Source organism: Giraffa tippelskirchi, chromosome 11 (assembly GCF_054371585.1).
Source record: "Giraffa tippelskirchi isolate mGirTip1 chromosome 11, T2T-mGirTip1v1.2.pri, whole genome shotgun sequence".
Taxonomy (NCBI): domain Eukaryota; kingdom Metazoa; phylum Chordata; class Mammalia; order Artiodactyla; family Giraffidae; genus Giraffa; species Giraffa tippelskirchi.
Window position 1 is genome coordinate 125,871,704 of NC_137285.1, and position 19,713 is coordinate 125,891,416.

Below are 19,713 nucleotides of genomic sequence, written 5' to 3' on the forward strand. Positions count from 1 at the left end.
TGTGGGATCTTATTTCCTTGACCAGGGACGGAACCCACGCCCTCTGCATTGGAAGTGCAGAGTCTTAACCACTGGACCAACTGGGAAGTCCCCAGGCCTGCTGACCTTAAATGTCCTGTCTATGAGGCCAGGGGGCTCAGACTTTCCCCTGAGTTTGCAGGGGAACCAGGGCAACAGTGAAGCATTGGGAAGACATAATCAGCTCAGCGATGTAAGGGAGAAGTTTTTCTCACTGCCGGTCATTTGATCAACTTTGTATGATGCCCCAGCACTTTCTGGGATCTACAGGGTATAGCACAGGGCCTGGCATGAAGTAGGTGCTCTGTGAACTCTGGTTGAACGGTTCTCAGGGTGCCTATGTATGCTAGGGGAGCCAGATCCCCCTACCCTTCTCCCCAGACCTCGTGATGTCCAGCGCCCATGACCCCGCTGCTATTCTTAAAGGCTAATGGGTGTGAACACCCCCGGCCTCAGACAGCCCATAGGCAACTTTGCCTTGGCCAAAGGTGAGCAGGCCACAGGTAATCACGGGGATGTTTGCTCCCTGCCTCCAAGTTCATGGGGGAGATGGAAATGGCAGAAAGGCCGGTGAGCTTCAGAGAATACCAAGGGAGGAAAAGTAGGGCTGGCTGGCTCCAGGCCAGGAAGGAAGGGGCTCAGAGTAGAGCTGGACTCTGCAGCCCACAACCTGCACAGCTACCCCAGGGACCCACCAAGCCTCCCATCCCAAGGTCACAAACACCTTCCTCCCAGCGAGCTGATACCTGGTACTCTGCTCCATCTGCACTCTGGAACCACACGTCTGTCCTGCCCTCTTGGCCCCAGGACAGCCCCCAGGCCACATTCTCTGTGAATTTTTCCCCCAAGCAACACATCCCGCTTTCTTCATCTGGACTTAGCCTCCTGTGGTTTCCAGGACCCATCCTCCCACCTGTCACCTTCTTTGGTCTCACCCAGGTTTGTTCATGTCCCTCGTCAATCATTTAACCTCTCTGGGTCTCAATGTCCACATCTGTAAATTAGGGTTAATCCCGGACCTCTCCCCCTCAAACAAGTTGTAGGAAGAGACAACGAGATCGAGGTTCTTTAAGGAGAGCTACAGTTCTTAGAATCCTAACCGAAGGTGATTTTGCCCCCCAAAGGGATATCCAGCAATGTCTAAAAACATTTCTGATTGCAATACTGGGAAGGGGAGACTCCCAGTGTCTAATGGGTAGAGGCCAGGAATGCTACCAAGCATCCTTCAACACATGGGATGGCCCTGCCAGCAAAGAATGATCCAATTCAAAACCTCAAGAGTGCTGAGGTTCAGAGAAGACCTGAAAAAAGTCCTTGGAAGGTGCCTTCAGCCACAGACCAGCCTCCTGGTAAGAACCCCATGTCACTGAAGACAGCCTCCATTTCACAAGCCCCTAGGTTTTCTTTCCATCTCCCACCCTTTGCCATCAGAAGGGAGCAGAACAAAGTTATCTGTGGAGCCAGACTGTCCAGGTTTGGCTCCTCAATCCAGGCTCCTCAATCTACTAGCTCTGTGACCTGGAGGAAGTCACTTAACCTCTCTGTGCTTGGGATGGTAATAAGAGTAGTTCCCCCAGTGTTGGGTACACAGTTAAGCCTCATGCTAAGTAGCGGCTGCTGTCATCAACATCCTCATCATTCTTATCATCAGGATGCTTGCCCCACTTCTTACCTCTATCCTTCCCACAATGTCCTCTCACAGGCCCTTCAGCTGAAGAGGAAAGCAGCTGCTTAGTTAGCCTTTGCTGACTGGAGCCAAAAGCCACTCACATCCTATTCTTGGCACCAGGCCCCTCTGGAGACCTGAAGGCTATTCCTGGGCCACTTCAACCTGCCCTTCTCTGGGAGGGGCCAGGCCAGCCCTGCCTCCCCACTCCTCTCTCTCTGGCCTCCAGGGACTCACCCACGGGCTCCACAAGGTCGATGTGATCCACAAAGTCCCGCTTTCCCAGATAGACGGTGAGCTGGGGAAAAGAGAGGCACAAAAGGCATTAGCAGCTGTGGGCCCCTGCACCGGAGGAGACCCTAGGAGCTGCCCCCGAACTCCTTGGACCCAACCCTAACCCTCATCATTGAATCCTAACTGGACTTGGACCTGATCTAGTCCTAATACTAAGAATAGCAAAGCCTTGTATAAATTTTAAAGCACCTGTTTATCCCAAAACACTGCAAAGAAGTTCTTGTTCCCATTTTGCAGATGACGACACTGAGGCCTGCGGGGATCTTCACACCAAGCACCACTGAGGGTGGAGTGGCAGGAGCAAAGGTGCTTGCTGAGTGGGAGTGCTGGGCGCATCTCTGAGAGCAGGGGGACCCCGAGCAGGGCCAGTGGCACCAAGAGGTGTGGGGGCTCTGAACACTGATCTCTGAGCTCTTCATAGCTCCCCGCCTCTGTGCAGTCTGCAGGGATCCACTAAAACAAGGACTTGTTCTCCAAGGCTGTGAGCCCGTGCCCTGCTGGTTGCCAGCCTTCAGGAGAGAACCCCAGAGCTAGAATCCCAAGTGTCATTCTAGATGTGCTCTACTCCTCCACAATCCCTAAATGCTGACGACTGACCCTCCATCAGATTTCTCTGTCCTCACAGCCACGCTTGACAGGATTATGCACCAGCTCCTTGATTATCTACTGCCTGGAGTCTCCCACACCAGGGACCTTTCTCCCAGCCTTAGGCAGACTGGTCATCCTAAAATGCAAATCTAACCATGGAAGTCTGGTCTGAAAACACTCTAATGGTTCTTCAGTGTCCAGAAGCAAGATGACAAACGAGTTTCATTCCAAATGTCAACTCTGATTGATTGATAGGGCTGCCTGGGGCCCTGGGTTGAGAAGAACCCAAGATGGAATATCACCTCAGCAGGAAAGGGTGGCCAGTGATTGGTGATGTCTGCTGTGGGCAAAGAAGGGGGATGTGGGCACACACAATGATGTAATCTGCCAGCCCTGACCAGGAATCCTAGCTTCTAAGCCCAACTCCAAGACTCCAGGACCCGGCTCTGCCACCCCCACCTCAGCTCCCGCTCCCTCTGCTCCTCTCTTGGCACCCAGATGCCCTGTGATTTATGTTCATCCCTCAAATGCTCTTTTCCTCCCTACCTTGCCTGGGAGTGCATCTCTCCTCGGGGAAACCATCCCTGACCACCCAGGCAGGGTCTGCAGCCCCCACGCACCTCTATCGCACACTTGCACTTTATATTGATCAGTTTCTATGTCTGCCTTCCCCATCTGGCTGTGAGGAGCATGGGCTGTGCCTTATTTTTATCTCAGTACACCCTACCTCAACCCCCACCGGCTCAGCCTAGAACTGACATGGAATGATGTCAGTCATACCCATTTGATGACCTGTGAGGAAAGTAGGATGGGGCCTGGGGCTGTGTTAAGAAAGAGAGTGGGGCAGGCCCTGGGAGCTGCCCTGGATATCAGAGTTCAGTAGAGACTCCGGGGACCGCTCATGTCAGGACTCGGTTTCCCTGAGGCCCTTGGCACTAGCTCTAATTATTGCACTCACAAGGCAAGGCAGCCTCTCTGGGATAGGCCATGTCTCCCCATGCCAGGGCAGGGGTGCCCTAAAGTCCAGGGGAGTTGTACCGCCCCACTCAGACAGACAGTTTGCTGACAGGGCCCCTGTCACTGTGGTCGAGGGAGGACAGGGCTGTGTCTCCCCCTCGGACAGAATGTGCCAGTCCTTCAAGGACAGTAAAGACGCCCAAGAGAGAAGGAGAGTTTAGGGACAGAGAGGAGCTGGGGTGGCGCTGCCACAGACTCACCTTTCCATTGGGGCTCGCCTTCTTGAACACCCTGGGGAGAGAAAGAGTGGGAAGGTCAGGTTAGCATATCCTGCCCTGGGGGAAGGTGCCTGCAGGGCATCTCTCAGCAGGACCAGAACAAGGGGCCTGGAGTGACTTGCAGGCACCACACAGCACTGAGAGCATCATCAGGTCTCACCATCTCCACCACTCCGAGACACCGTGCTTGCCTTTATAGCTCCCCTGGGTGCCCTCGAAAGCCCCCTTGGTCTATTCCTCACCCAGCAGGTGGAGGGAGTCTTCCAAGACAGGTCAGACCACCCCAGCTCACGCAGAGGCACAGCCTTGTGTGTCTGCCCACCTCCTTTACCTCTCAGCATCACCTCTCCCACTCCCCTCCCGTCCCCTCCAGTCACAAGCCTGCTTGCCTTTCCTCCAACACACCAAGGCACTCCTTGCCTCAGCAGTCCCTTTTCCCTGGGACGCTCTCCCCCCATAGATCCACCTGCATCCGCTGGCCCAGCCCCGCACCTTATGTGATGAAGCTTCACCCTGCGCCTGCCCAGCAGTCCCAGTGCTCTCACTGTACTTTCCCTTCTCCCACAGCACTCACTGCTCCCTAACTCACTGCACAACTGACGCTGGGGTTACATGTACCCCTGTCGGTTAGCTCCACGAGGGCAGGGGTCTTTGTCTCTTGTCCTCTGTTTTGTCCCAAGCCCCTAGAATGGCACACATGGTAGGTATTCAATATACCTGTGTTCATGAATGGCAGGAAGCCAGCACTCAGTAAATATTAGTTGAGAATATGAATGAATGAATTAGGGAAGGAATCAACTGAAGCATGAGGCCAGGAAGGGAGGGGATGTGCCTGGAACGGCACAGCAGAGCACAGGACTTGGAGTCAGGCAGAGGTGGTCCTCTGCAGCTCCTCCTGGTCTCTAGCCGAGCCTGGTCTGGGAGTCCCTCACCTGTCCCCCGTCATCCAGCCCCAGAACTGCTCTGAGGAATGTTGACGGGGGAGAGAATAAAGGTAGAGACAGAGACCCAGAGACAAGAGGGTGTTAGAGGAGGCCAGGGAGGGAAAGAGGGAGAGGAAAGGGATGCTGGCCCTGGAGGTGTGACAGTAAAAGACGGAATGAGAGATCATAAAACAAACAAACGAGAGGGAGAGACAGTCACAGAGAGAGCAGACACAGAGCGGCAAAGCAGCCACGAAGAGGGGCAGGTTTAGCAGGCCTCCAGGGCAAGGCGGGGTGAGGCCCACAGTGTTACAGCGACAGCAAGTCCTCTCAGAAGGAGAGTGAGGTTGTGGCTCTGTGCTGCCTCCATAGCAAACCCCCCCATCACTCCCACCCCTTACTTCCGGGCCCAAGGGACCACTGATGGGTCTGAGCTTGGCTTGCAAATAGGAGCCTAGCACATCCCTCCCCCATCTCCCCTAGGAGTTCTGGGTTTTCTCCTCCTCATAAATATTTATCATTGTTTGGAGTGTGAAGATGCCACAGTCAGCTGGGGCATAATAATTACTAAAGTGAGAAAAAAAAATATAGATGACACGATTTGAACCAACAGCTCCCAAACTAAGGCTGGATCTGCAGAGGAGACCAGAGAAGTGACATGCCACCGAAACCCCCGCTGCTTCCAGAAGCCTCAGTCCATCCTCCGGGAACCCTGGGTCAGAGGGAATGGAGAGGCCACAAACGCCTGAGGCCACAAAGAACTTTGTCAGGAGAAGCCATCCCAGTGACCCCTGAGAGGGACGGGGGCACCCTGGCCACAAGAGGCGGGGAACCAGGGGGCAGCTAGGAGGAGTGATAGGGAAAGAGGGAAGGAGGGCGGGTAGGAAGAAAGTAAGAAGGAACTAACATTTAAAAGAAGGAACTAGCATTAGTTGAGTGCCCAATTAATTACTTCTCATTACATCACTGTGAAATGAGCATTATAATCCTCATTTTGTAGATAATAAACTTAAGGTTCAGAGAGATGCAAGAATTTTCCCAGAAGCACACAGCAAGCAAAGGGCTAATAAGTCAGGATTCAGATCCAGTTCTGTCTGTCTGCCTTCTGACAGTATATAAGGGGGCAGGTAATTTTACGTCCAACCTTACTGCTTTCCTAAAGCAGATGTTTTTATCGGCATCAAGAATAACAGAAAAGAGGGGAACTGAGGACAGGAGGAGGGGGAAGTAATGAAAGAGTGAGTAAGGGGCGAGAAGGAGAGTGAGGGTGATGAGGGGCAGAAAGCCCAGCCAGCCCAGCACCAGGGGACTTCCTACTGCTAACTCAGTCACCCCCAGGCCACGTCCTCTGGGAGCAGGATGCTGATGGCTTCTTCAGACAACAAAAGCAGCAGCTACCGTGCCCTCTAGGCTTGTACACCCTTGTCGTGGTCGTGTCTCTGAGTATTTTTCCCAAAACAGTGCAGTGGATCCTTCCACAACCCCAATTCAGAGATGAGAAAACCGAGGCTCAAAGAGGTGAATGATGGCTATCTGTCTCCAGAGCCTGTGTCCTTTCCACTCTGTCCCACAGCCAAACGGTCCCTGAAACAACTCCACTGGCTTCCTGACCCCAACACTGTCAGAAAAAAAAAGGCCCGTGTAGGGGTGCTTCCAGTTCACCAGGACCCCCACCTGTGCAGCACCTCACAGATGGCTTCTGTCTGTCCACTTTGAAGAGCAAGCACAAACATGCAAGACTGAAGTCAAAGGCAAACCTGCAGACTGTGGGATGCCTGGGTTTGTTTCATCCCCAAGTCCCATCTATGTCCCGCAAGCCTGATCCTCAGAGCCAAAGCTGGGTCTCATACAAGAAATGCCAGCGGCGTTCTAGCTAAGTAAGACTCCCTGGAGAAAAGGAACAGACACCCACCAAGCAGAGTTCAAGAAAAGGAGACAGTATAGAAGGAAGCAAAAATCTCACGGGAAGGATATGCAGGCAGGACGCACGCGGGCTGGAGCCAGGAATGGGGAAGCCATCAACCTCTCAGGCAGCGGCTCTCTCTCTCCACCTCTCCCCCTGGGGATGCATGTTCTCCTGCCTGTGCTGCTCTCCTTGCGGCTGCTCCATTGTCTCTGTGGACCAACTCTCTCTGCTTACTCAGGGCTTTACTGCCCCTCCATCATTTTGGCTTGCATGTGGCTCTCACTCTGACCCTGTTTCTACTCTGCCTCTGCTCTGCTTCCCACTGTTAACTGGCTGAATGGCCCAATTCCAAATTCCCAGGAGAGGAATTTGATTGGTCAGTTTTGGTCAGGTGTCCCATGCCTGGGCCAATCAGCTAGGCCAAGGGTGTGTCACGTGGCCCATTAGGCAGGGTCGGTCGAGCAGTGTGTTTCAAACTAGGGGTCACAATCCATTAGTTGACAATGACATCAACTTACAGAATTGCCACTAGCACTTTTGTTGTTGTTGTTGTTGAATGGAATAGAAGATATAAGTATAAGGTGCAGATGGCAAGTAGTAGATATTATTGTATTTACCAATATTCCATCCCCTCTAAGGCTGGGCATATGTGTGGATCAAATTTCTCCAGTCTTGTGAAGTTAGATATGTCCATACAGCTTGCTCTGGCCAAGGAAATAGGCACAGAAATGCCATATGTCACTTCCAGGCAGAAGTATTTAAGGGCTGGTGCATGATGACCCCACGCTGTTTATATTCATTTTCTATGGAAGCTACAACAAATGATCACAAACTTAGTGGTTTACAACAGCATAAACTTAGTATCTTACAGTTTTAAGTTCAGAAGTTCACTAGGTTAAAATCATGGGGCTTCCCAGGTAGTTCAGGGGTTTAAAAAAAAAAAAATCTGCCTGCCAATGCAGGAAATGCAGGAGATGGGGATTTGATCCCTGGGTGGGGAAGATCCCCTAGAGGAGGAAATGGCAACCCAGTCCAGTATTCTTGCCTGGAAAATTCCATGGACAAAGGAGGCTGGTGGGCTACAGTCCATGGGGTGGCAAAGAGTCCATGACTGAGCCACTGAGCAGGCATGCACAGGTTAAAATCAAGGTATTGGCAGGGCTGAGTTCCTTTCCAGAAGCTCTAGGAGTAAATGTGTTTTCTTGCCCTTTCCACCCACATTCCATGTCTCAAGGCGTCTTCCTCCATCTTCAAACCCAGCAACACCAGGTTAGGTTCTTATCACATTGCATCACTCTGACCTCCTCTTCTGCCTCCCTCTTCCACTTTTAAAGACCCTTATGAATACATGCAGCTCCCTACTTTAAGATCCACTGATTTTAGGAAACTCAATTCCATCTGCACCTATAATTCCCCTTTACCACAGGATATGACGTATTCAAAGGTTCCAAGGATTAGGATGTAAACATTGTTGGAGGGGGGATGTTCTTCTGCCTACCATGTCCTTTTTCCTCTGTCATTGAAACTAGCAATGATCTGGATGGGGAAGCCTCCAGAGACTAAATTCCAGGGCTCTCCTGCTAAATGACAGACAGGTAGCATGAGAGAAACCTCTTGAGCCACTAAGATTCGGGGGTTATTTGTAACTACAGCAGATTAGCGTCTCCTGACTAATTTTTTAAAAATTTAAGTGTCATTTAGTAAACTTCTGTTTCAGGTGAACTGAGTTACAATGTAAAATGAATATCATGGTGCAAATTTTTAAATGTTTAAAACCCACTGTTGTAGAGAGCATGCCTAGAACAAACATGCTCTATCAGTGTCTGTGCAGCCTGTTAGATCCTATTTTCTGATTCTGCTGCTTTTCTGTGAGCTACCAGTCCTCCCAAATACCCATTTGTGCCTGTAGGGAGAAGCCTGCATCACAAAGGACCCAGAACAAAGTACCTTCCTGGACAGATTACCCAACATCCAAGAGTTTATCATTTTGTACAGTACAGCCAAACAATGGTATATTGCATAGCACTGAAAGTATGCTTGCATCTTTCATAACACAGGGAAATGCTTATGGTAGAATATTAAGCAGAAATCAGGAATCAAAACAGTATGTTTGGCATGAGCTCAAATTTATACTCAATAAATATCCAAAAGAAAGAAGGAGAAGACTGGAGGTTGTTAAGATGGCAACACTCCTCAAACTTATCTATGAATTCAATGTAATACTTATAAAAATTCCAGCTGGATTTTTTTGCATTAATTGACAGGCCAATCCTAAAATTTATACAGAAATATAATAGTGAAGACAATCTTTTTTAAAATATAATTTTTATTGTAATTATTTGCTTGAGTGTCTCTGTCTCACTTTGCCCTCTTTTTTTGTCTGTTTTGTTTTGGCCTTGCCTTGAGGCATTGTGGATCTTAGTTCCCTGACCAGGGATCCAACCTGTGCCCTCCTCAGAGGAAGAGCAGAATCCTAACTACTGGACCACCAGGAAGTCCCAAGACAATCTTGAAAAAAAAAGTTGGAAGACTCAGACTTCCAAATTCAAAACTTACTACAAAGCTACAGTAACCAAGACTGTGTGATCTTGGCATAAAGACAGACATAGAAATCAATGGAACAAAATTGAGAGTCCAGAATCAAGCCCATCTATTTACAGTCAATTGATTTTTAACAAGGGAACAAAGAGAAGACAAAGGAGATAAAACAGTCTTTTCAACAAGTGATTCTTGGACAACTGGATATCCATATGCAAAAAAACAACTCCCCCAACCTCACACCAGTTCTGTCCCTGATGGGGGAACTAAGATCTCACATGATGTGAGGCCCAGCAAAAGAAAGAAAGAGGAAAAAGGGAAAAACTATAAAACTCTTAGAAGAAAACATATGTATAAATCTACATGACCTTGGATAAGGCAACGGTTTCTTAGACATGACATCAAAAGCACAGGCAACTAAGGAAAAAAATAGATAAATTGCACTTTATCAAAATTAAAAATTTTGGAGTTTCAAAGGTCACTATCAAGAAAGTGAAAAAACAATCCACAGAATGGAGCAAATATTTTCCAATCATGTATCTAGTAAGAGTCTAGTATCCAGGATATATAAAGATCCTATTATGATTCAACAACAGGCAAATAACTTGATTAAAATCAAGCAATGAACTTGAATAGTCATTTCTTCAAAGAAGGTATACAAGTGGCCAGTAAGCACATAAAAAGATGATTAGTCACTGGGGAACTGCAAATTGAAGCCACAACAAGGGTATTCCCTGGTGATCCAGTGGTTAGGATTCTGTGCTTCCACTGTCAAGGACCCCAGTTCGATCCCTGGTCAGGGAACTCAGATCCCACAAGCTATGAAGCATGGCCAAAAAAAAAGCCACAGTGAGATATTTCACAGCCAATAGGAGACCTATAATAAAAAAAAAGAACACTAAACCTGTGTTATCAAGGATGTGGAGAAACAGGAACCCTCACATACTGCTGGTGGTTAACAAAGTGATGCAGTCACTTTGGCAAATAGTCTGGCAGTTCCTCTAAACAGCACTGAGTTAACATATGACCCAGCAATTCCATTCCTGGGTAGATACCCAAGAAAACTGAAAATGATGTCCACACACACAAAAATGTTCATTGTGGTATTATGCGTAACAGTCATATGCCACCAACTGATGAATATGTTTTTCATCTGTGGCATATATATTCAATGGAATATTATTCAACCATAAAAAGAGATGAAGCACTGGTTCATGCTACAACATGGATGAACCTTGAAAGGATCAACATCATATTTTAAGTGAAAGAAGCCAGACACAAAAAGCCATACATTGTTTGATCCCATTTATTCGAAATGTCCAGAATGGGCAACTACACAGAGACAGAAGGCAGTTTGGTGGTTGCCAGAGGCTGGTGGGAGGTGGGATGGGAAGTGATTGCCAGTGGGTAGGAGTTTCTTTCTGGGGAGCTGAAAACTGGAATTAGATATTGGTGATGGTTATACAACCTTGTGAAAATACTAAAAACCACTAAAACTGCCAGTACTATGGTATGTAAATTATATCTCAGTTTTAAAAACAAACCCAATAAATGAATATAAGGAAAGGAAATGTGCCCAAATGTCAACAGGGGTTGAAGGATACTCCATCCGCCCACCCCACTCACTCCTTTATATCCCTTACTTTTCCATGTTGTCCAATGAGCACCAATTACTTCATAAAGATGCAGGGCTTCCCTAACAAGATATGTCTCAAGTCCTAATGAAAACATATTGTAAGTGAAGTAGAGAAAATATGGATCCTATCATTCTGAATGGATGTTAGAATCTCTGATATTGCAACTTTACAATCCAGAGTCCATATCTCTGTGATTCCTCAGACCCTTCCCCAGGCCTGCTGTGTCAGCTGTTACAACTGCATACCGTGCCTTCTCCTCAGTGTTCTCCTTCTCCAGGAAGCCTTCCCTGACTTCCTCTAAGTCGGGATTAGATGTCCCCTGACTCCCACACCCGGTATGTCTCCATCACAGCATTTACACACTGTAAAAGTCTGTTTATTCACCCTGCGCTTCCCTTACAAAACTTATATGAGAGTGGAGACCTTATGACACTGGATCCCTGGGGGCACAGCATGATGCCTGGGCCACAGGAGGTGCTCAGTAAACAAATACAGTAGAATGTTGTTGAATGAATGCCCTAAGAGAAAATTAGTCAAGAACGAGGATGAATGAAGTTTCAAAAGGTGGTGGTAAGGATCCTTTGCCCTGGGTGAGTGGACTCCATAGATTTCTCCTTCTATCTATGCTTCTCTTTGGCTGTCAGGATCAATAGGCACTGGGTTTAGAAAATACTTCACAGGGGCAGGGTCTCAGCCAGCATCAGGCTGAGCCAGGAAGATAACTGATACACCCAAATGGGCCTCTGCTCAGCTCTGACCAATGACTCTTCCATTTATCATTCACTTACCCAGTAAACATTCTCACAGTCCTACCACTGCCAGGCTCTGCAGGCACTAAGATGAATAATTCATGGTCACTGCTGACAAAAAACTGTGGTATAGCCAAACGAGACAAACCCATCAACCACAATGGCCACCATGCATTAAGCTTTCACTATCAGCCAGGTGCTTTGCTAAGAACTTCAGCATATTAAGATATTATTCCATCTAAACATTCCCATTTTTCAAAGGAGAAACCTGAGATTTAGAAACCCTAAATAACTTAAAGTCTCAAAGCCAGTACCAGAAAACTCATACAGGAGAGAAACCCTATGAATGGGCCACCTATGGGAAATCATTTAGCCAAACATGTCTTACACAACATCAGAAAACTCATCCGAAAGAGATTATCCATGAATGCGGATTCACTGCCGGTGAACTGAGAGCGCACTGGCAACAGTTCAAGCCTTTGTGAGCATCCAAAAATTCATGCTACGAATACAGTGAATGTGGGGAAAACTTCAGATATTAATCTCAATCAACAACAGAAATCTCATCCAGGAGAGAAACCAGGTGCCAGTCACTGCTCTAAGTGTGTCTTAAATATGAACTCACTTGTTTTTCTGCCAACATTAAAGAAGGTATGATTATAGTTCCCATTTCTCAGATGAGGAAACTGAGACACAGAGAGTCTAAGTCATTTGCCCAAGGTCACAGAGCTAGTAAGGGGCACAGCTAGATACTGAAACCCAAGCAGTCTCGCTAAAGAGATGACACTTTTCACCACTTACAATACTACACTATAGATGGGATTGTGTGGTTCTGTCTGGGGGACTGGGAAAGGCTTCAAGGAAGGCAGTATCAATGAGGGGGATCTTCAAGCACACACACAGGTGTGGAAGAGGTGACAGCACTGCTCGTGGAGATTGGGGAGCGCCACTGAGTCCAGTGGGTGTTTGGGAGATAGTGGGCAAGCTGAAGTATGTCGGTGCCTAGGAAGAGTACCAGGGAGGAGGACGGGCCTGAGAAGGGTCCACGCACCTCCCTGCTAGTCACAAAGCATCTCCACACCCCAGACCCTGGGCTAGGTGTGCATGGTCTCGAATGCCAGACTCAGGAACTCAGACCATATCCAGAAAGCAATAAGAGCCATAGACACTTAGTGGGGAGGAGAATGGCTGGGGCTGTCTCTTGGACGCAGAGATGCCATAACCCCATCCCTTTCCCTATCCCTGCCCCTGATGGCAGTCATGGTCAGCTGGGCAGGGTGGGGACCTGCAAGGGGGTGTTCACCCTCAGGTACACCCGCCCTACATTCTGACCCACTTCCCTGGGTATGAGAACAGCCATCAGGGAGCAGGGAGGTGTGAGGAGCAGGTGGCTGTGGCAGCAAAGAGGTTTCTAGGGCCCTTCTCACACTCTCCCTGGTAGTAGGGTTATTTGTGTACAGGCTGCTCTGCTCTTCCAGGACGGAACAGCCCTCCCTGTGTCAGAACACTGCCTTCCTGTTTACCCTCCATTAGTGCACCTGCTTCTCAGGACAGCCCAGGAGAGGAGGAGGAGGCAGGAAGATAGGAAAGGTCACCCCTGTTTCACAGATTTGGGGAGCGTTCAGCCTGCTTTATTTCCCAGATGGAAACACTGAAGCCCAAAGGAGAGAAGAATCTTGCACCCAGGCCAGGAAACAGGTGCAAAGAGACTGGTGTGCCCAGAGTCACAGACCAGGAGGAGGGCCTCAGGCTGCTGGTTCCCTGGGCACAGGCCCGAGGGGTGAGGGGCAGTGGATGGGGGTCTGGCCAAGTTGAGCTCCAGGACTTCGGACTTCTCACAGGCTCCTAGGCACACAGCTATTGCTCCAGCCTCCTGCCCACATTCATGTGTCCACTTTTCTAGCCATGATCCGTACTTGTGAACACTTTCAGGAGCTGCAGAGTGAGGGAGGAGAAGAGCCACCAGGTGGCCATGGGGAGAGGGGGGTAGTTTCTTAAAGGAGCTTGGCCCATGTTCTAGTAAGCCATAAAACCAGAGGTCCAAAAATCAAAAGCTAATAAAAATTTCACCAAGCGGGCCGACAGCTGGATCCCAGAGAGCCCACAGACCGCACTTGAATGCTGTCCAGACTTCTCGGGGGTCGAGAGGCAGGAAGAGAAGGGTGCTGGCAGAGGAAACCGTGCAGACGCTGAAGTAAGCAGACCCCGCCTGGGTCCTGCGTGACCTTCACTTTCGCTTCCTCTCTGAAGCATACTTTCAGTTGTCTGGAAAATGGGGTTGATGTCTACCCCATAGGTGAAGGCGTATACAAAGCCTTGGGACCTAGTAGGGAATGATAAAGGGAAGCAGACGTCGTTGGTATGGTGATGACTATTGTTATTATCCTCATTCGCTGGGCCAACATTCTGCCTTCCCTCCAGAGCCCAGGGGAGAGTTCTTGCCCAGATGTCCCTTAAGTGGGACGGGATGGTTATGTTACCGCCACTGGAGAGAGAGAAGATTTTTTAGTTGGCTGTCTCCCTCCCTGTCTCGGATAGAAAACAGCAGTTTATGACATTCTTTTCCTAGTTTAGACCTTCACATTCCGGAAATCTCCAGGGACATACCCTGCTATTCCCTCTCTCTGCAACAGCCTTTCCACTGGTTCCCCCACTGCAGTCCCTCCCATCCTTCCTGCCAAATACCACCTCAACCAAGAAGCCTTCCCTGACTGCTTCAGCTTAAAGTGGCCTTGCCCTGACCCCTTCCTCCTTCCCTCTTGCCACTCATCTTGGCTACTTCCCGCCTTGCTTTTTTCTTCCTTTTGTTTTTCCAATCTCTGGACCTGACACTGTTCTTACCTCCAGGAGATACAGGCCCCTGTGCCCTGTCTGCAGGGCACCTACATTCTGGAGAAGGGGGAGAGACAGAGAGATACTCCACAAATAAACAAAACCCTCTGTTAGAAGCACAGCAGGCGGGTGGGATGATTCAATGTATGGTGTGCCCAGCTTGGCTCCAGGCACACAACCGCTGTCCTACACACACACACACACACACACGTCTCCCTTCCCCTCCTCCACTCTGTCCGTGTCCCTTCAGCACCCACACGAGCCTGCACATCTCCACTCCTCAGTGGACGGCATGGAGCTGAAATATTGACAAACTCCAGAGAGCAGGAACCCCTTCTTCCTCCATCATCTTCCTTGGTATATAATTGGTGCTGAATAAATATTTTGAATGAATGAATAAACAAATAAACAAAAGCTGAATGCTGAGCTTGAAGATGGGTAAAAGCAGTACCTGAGTCAACAGGCGAATCAGAGGTGGACAGCGTGGCCACCAGAATGAGACACGGGTGTGCGTGACCTTAACAGGAGCACCTTACACGCAGGGCGGCCCCAGACAGGCAGCAGCCGTGATTTTCTCAGTGGGAAGACTTTATCTAAAATTTTATTTGCTTGAGGCTTTTGGGGGGAGGGAGTTTGTTTTTTTTTTTTCCAATTTGAACATATAAACTTTTGGGGAACAGCGTATTATATTAAAACGAAATATTAATTCAGACGTATTACTTTCCTCAGTATTCTCACATTTCATAGAACATCAGAACAATTCAGCACGGTGGTGGATCTCTAACGCTTCATCAACCACTCTGGGGACCAGTCAGGGGCTGAGAGCCCTCCGCAGTCAGAGAGCCCTCTGTCCAGACTGACAGCTACAGCTTAGGGTAGCGGCTCTTTCCAGAGAAAGAACTGTGGAGAGAAAAACCCAGGCCTTATATTTAGCCAGACACAGTGGTCACGATGTGCTGAAACCGGCTGGTACAGGCTCATTCAGAGCCAACTGTCACACCTGTAGGAATTCTGTGATCTAGTTGTTAAACACAGCCATTGCCAATGGCTCTCTACTGGGGGTTAAATAACTGTCCACTGGGGTAAATCTGCTCCCCCCAGGGGAGATTTGGCTGTGTCTGGAGACATCTGGATGGTCATGACTTGGGGGAGGGGTGCTACTGGCGTCTAGCAGGTGGAGGTCAGGGATGCTGTGCGCACAATGAGCAGCCCAGCCCCCTCCCTGCCCCCAACAAAGAACCTCAAGGCTAAATGTTAACAGTGCTGACGGTGAGACAGCCTGAACCAAGATTACAATTAAATAAACTATATTAAAAACAAAGAGGGGGAGGCTTCCCTGGTGGTCCAGTGGTTAAGAATCCACCTGCTAATGCAGGGGACACAGGTTCCATCCCTGGTCTGGGAAGATCCCACATGCCATGGGGCAACTAAGCCCAGGCACCACAACTACTGAGCCTGTGCTCTAGGGCCCGGGAGCTGCAACTACTGAAGCCCGGGTGCCTACAGCCTGTGCTCGGCAACAAGAGAAGCCACCATGACAAAGAGTAGCCCCTGCTCGCCGCAACTAGAGAAAGTACTTGTGCAGCAACAAAGACCCAGTGCAGCCAAAAAAAATAAATAAATATGAAAAATATTTATAAAATCAAAAGGAAGACATACTCAAAACTTACCACTTACTATTATTTTACTGAATTTTACTATAAAGATGGTGTCCCACTGTGCGTCTCTTTCCAACTCCATGTTCAATGACATCACATTAGTAGGGTGAAGTCCTTGGTGGGAGAATTTACACCACAGAAACTGGCAAATGCTATAACCCCACCTCACCCCCCTTTTTCTGGACAGCCAGTTCTTACCAGTGCACTGTTGGGGGCAACCTGAGTAGGGAAGGGAAATCCACAACTCTGGTGGATGCTTCTGAGTTTTCAGCCCAAGCAGATGACTCAGCACCAGTCTCCCATATGCACTGCGGAACAAGGATCTGAACATGGCCACATAGACAAACTCTACACACCTCACACACACACACACACACACACACATACCACGTACACTATACTCACCATACACATACAAAGATACACATACCCCACACACATCTACAGACAACACACCTATGTAAAACACACATTATGCACACATGCCATGCACACCTCCACCACACATACACATCATGTATGCTTCACACCTCATATCACATGTATATCCCTCACACTTATACACACCACATACACAGTTTACACACACCAATACTAAGCACACTCCACGTGCATACCTGCATCACCCACCCCATACACGTCACCTACAACTCTCACAACATACACCATATACACACCACACAAATACACAAGTGCTCCCACAGCAGCCCTCTGGCCAGCAAAGGACTAACTGAAATGAGAATAAGAGAAGGCTAAGCTGGAACTTTCATGGCAGTCCAGGGTTAAGACTCCACACTTCCACTGCAGAGGGCATGGGTTCAATCCCTGGTCGGGAAACAAAGATCCCGTATACCTCACCGTGAGGCCAAAAAGAAAAGAAGATGCCAATCTGACTGACCACCTTCTTTGATGTCTAGCGCCTCTGCAGTAATTACTGCCTCCTCATCCAAAGGCCCGTCTTTCCCACAGACCCCCACACCCAGCCTGCCAAAGCAAAGTTCCCATGAGCACCATGCAGTGACCCCATCCCAGGCCCGTTTCTCATAGCCACTGGAGCCCTGGCTGAGTGGTCGCCCATCCCTGCCCTGTGCCCAGCTCTCTGCTGTAGCCTCCGGGGCCTGGTCTCCACCCCCTCCCAGGACCCATGACAAGCAGTTCCCTTGGTGACTCTACCCACCCGGCCACTTTAGCTGCCACCGGATGCTGGTAAGCCAAACCTCCATCTCCAGCCAGACCCGCTCTGACCCCACAGCCACTAGCCTTGGGACATGTGTACTCCGAAGTCCCAGACTCCTCACACAAGTCCCAAACAGACTTCCTGTCTGCCCACACCTGTTCCTCGCCTATACTCTCTGTCCCCGCCTGCCCCAGAGGTCAGCACACAGGAAGTGCTCAAGGTGAATCCCAGAGATAAAGGAATGCATTATGTAAATCCTATAAAGAGAGGACAAAACAAACTTCCTCGTGAGGCAGATAGGAAGTCTTACCCCATTTTACAGATGAGAGCCCTGAGTCTCGGTGGAATTAAGGGACCAGCCCAGGAGCAGTAGCCGAGCCAGGTGGGGGGCTGTGTGGGGAGGAGGGAGGCCGTGGAAGACGCAGCGCGGGGGTGGGGGCTGCAGGCGGCAGCAGCAGGCTGGAGCAGGCCGGGTAGGATCGGCTCTCCCCAGCCCAGAGTGAGTGGGTTAGTTACAAAGAAAAGGAAAAGGCGTTCCTGATAGCGTCCTGTTTCCTCTTCTCTGGGCTTCTCACGTCTTGGAGGGCGGATGTCTCTGGGCTCAGAGCACTCGGCCTGCACACGGACAGGCAGAAAGTGAGGGTCTCCCAGGCCCTTTCCACCCCAGAAGTTTAGCCTGCAGGCAGACAGGGGCTCCCGAGTGACCCTCGAGTTTCCCTTTCCAGCCTGAAGGAGGCTCCTCCCTGATCCCCAGTGAGTACTCATCACAGCCAGTCACCTCCTTCCATCAGACTGTCACATGGGAAGCCTCTTCCATGCCACCTTTACTTGCTACAGGAGCTCTTCTAAAGCACCCCCTTCTTCCCTGCCCCACAGCACACTAGCCCAGTACTCTGCCCAGCTCTCTCTGTGGCTATTGCCTGTAGACCAGGGCTCCCCATGATTCAGGCCAGGAAGGCAGGGAGCAAAGGCAGAAGCCGTCAAATGGGGCTTCTTGAGTGAGAGAACAAGATGAGCCTCCCCCATTAGAGAGACAAGGGGCCTTCCTGAGGACAGAGGTCCTATCTCCTCTATCAGATAAGAATTCCCTGGAGAAGAAAGTGGCCACGACTCCTCCATCAGATAGGAGGCCCCTGCAGACAAAGTTAATGCCTCCACCCTCAGACAAGGAGCTGCTAGAAGGCAAGAGGGCTATGTCCCTTCTGTAAGATAGGAAGTCCCAGGAAACAGAAGCCACATTCACCCCTCCCCGCCCCTCCCCAGGTCCTCCATCAGACTGGTGCCTCTCCTGAATAAGACCATGCCTCCTCCATCTGACTATGAACCCCAGAGGGCAGAGAACGCCCTGTCTGCTGCCTCCTCAGCAGTTTCCAAAACAGACTTCATTTCAGTCTGAGACACAGAGAAGGACTTCCCCCTGGGGCAGAACTGGGGGAAGTCTCGCCCACATCTTCCCTTGCACAAGACCCCATGCCAACTTCCCATTCATGCCCATGACTGAAAGGAAGCTGTTCTGCCATTCTTAAGATAGCCGTGTGTCTGGGCAAAGGCCAGCATCTGTCTGTTTCAGTTAGGAATGCTGACTTCTTGAGAGACGGTGATGGAGCTGACTGAGAGAGCCTTGACAAGAGGATGCCCAAGAGAGGCCGTGCCCCCAGATCTGGGTGGAAGTGACCAGATGTGTGGGCTGGATGGATCTATGCTCCTGACTCTGCCACGAAATGGGCAACTCTTTTCCCTATGTGGCCACTAATACTCCCCATCCATCTCCAAACTCTGTCTGCACTCACTGCTGGCTAAAGTGGCAGGAGGCGACAGGGAGGAGGGAAGGCAGGGCCGGTCCTGCCTTGAGGATATCACTGCCCTTCCCCAGGGGCTGCCCCTGAGCCTACTGCAAGTTGCCTCCATGATCATCTTCTTCCCTACACATGCCAGCTCCAGGGAGCTGCTATTAGTTAGCATCGATCCATAAAGTGCTTTGCCGACACTTTTTATGAGCTCAGCCTCACCCGGAGCCCTGGGGGCTAGGAGCAAGAGGCAGAAACCGAGCGGGAAGCCCAGGCCCCTGGGCAGAGCCAGGAGCAGCTGAGCCCCAAGATCAAGACCCAGACAAGCCCAGGACCAGCCAGTACTTAGCGAACATTAACTGAAGAACAACCTGACTGGATTTAGTAACTAAATCTGGCTATATTTTCTTATAAAGAAATAGTAATAATTATTTTCAATATAACCTACTGTTATTGTTATTTAGTCGCTAAGTCGTGGCCGACTCTTCTGCAGCCCCATGATTTTCCAGGCAAGAATACTGGAGTAGATTGCCATTTCCTTCCCCAGGGGATCTTCCCGATCCAGGGTTCAAACCCATGTCTCCTGCATTACAGGCAGACTTTTTTTTACCGCAGAGCCACCTGGTCAGGTACTATTCTAAATACTATATTTAACTCATTTAATCCTCACAAGAACCCTGTAAGGTAGATATTCTCATTCCCCAC

The 19,713-nt window shown here is 49.6% G+C and overlaps 1 protein-coding gene across 4 annotated transcripts in view; it reads right to left on the reverse strand.

The window, feature by feature from the left end:
• The window catches only part of ARRB1 (arrestin beta 1), a 79,526-nt gene that overhangs the window by 24,055 nt on the left and 35,758 nt on the right, over positions 1–19,713 (reverse strand). For all 4 annotated transcript variants that reach the window (XM_081539671.1, XM_081539672.1, XM_081539674.1 and 1 more), the window contains exons 2-3: positions 3,784–3,814; positions 1,922–1,982 (exon numbers count right to left, since the gene is read on the reverse strand). In XM_081539671.1, the coding sequence (XP_081395797.1) occupies positions 1,922–1,982; positions 3,784–3,814 (92 nt within the window). The remainder of the gene's footprint in view (positions 1–1,921; positions 1,983–3,783; positions 3,815–19,713) is intronic.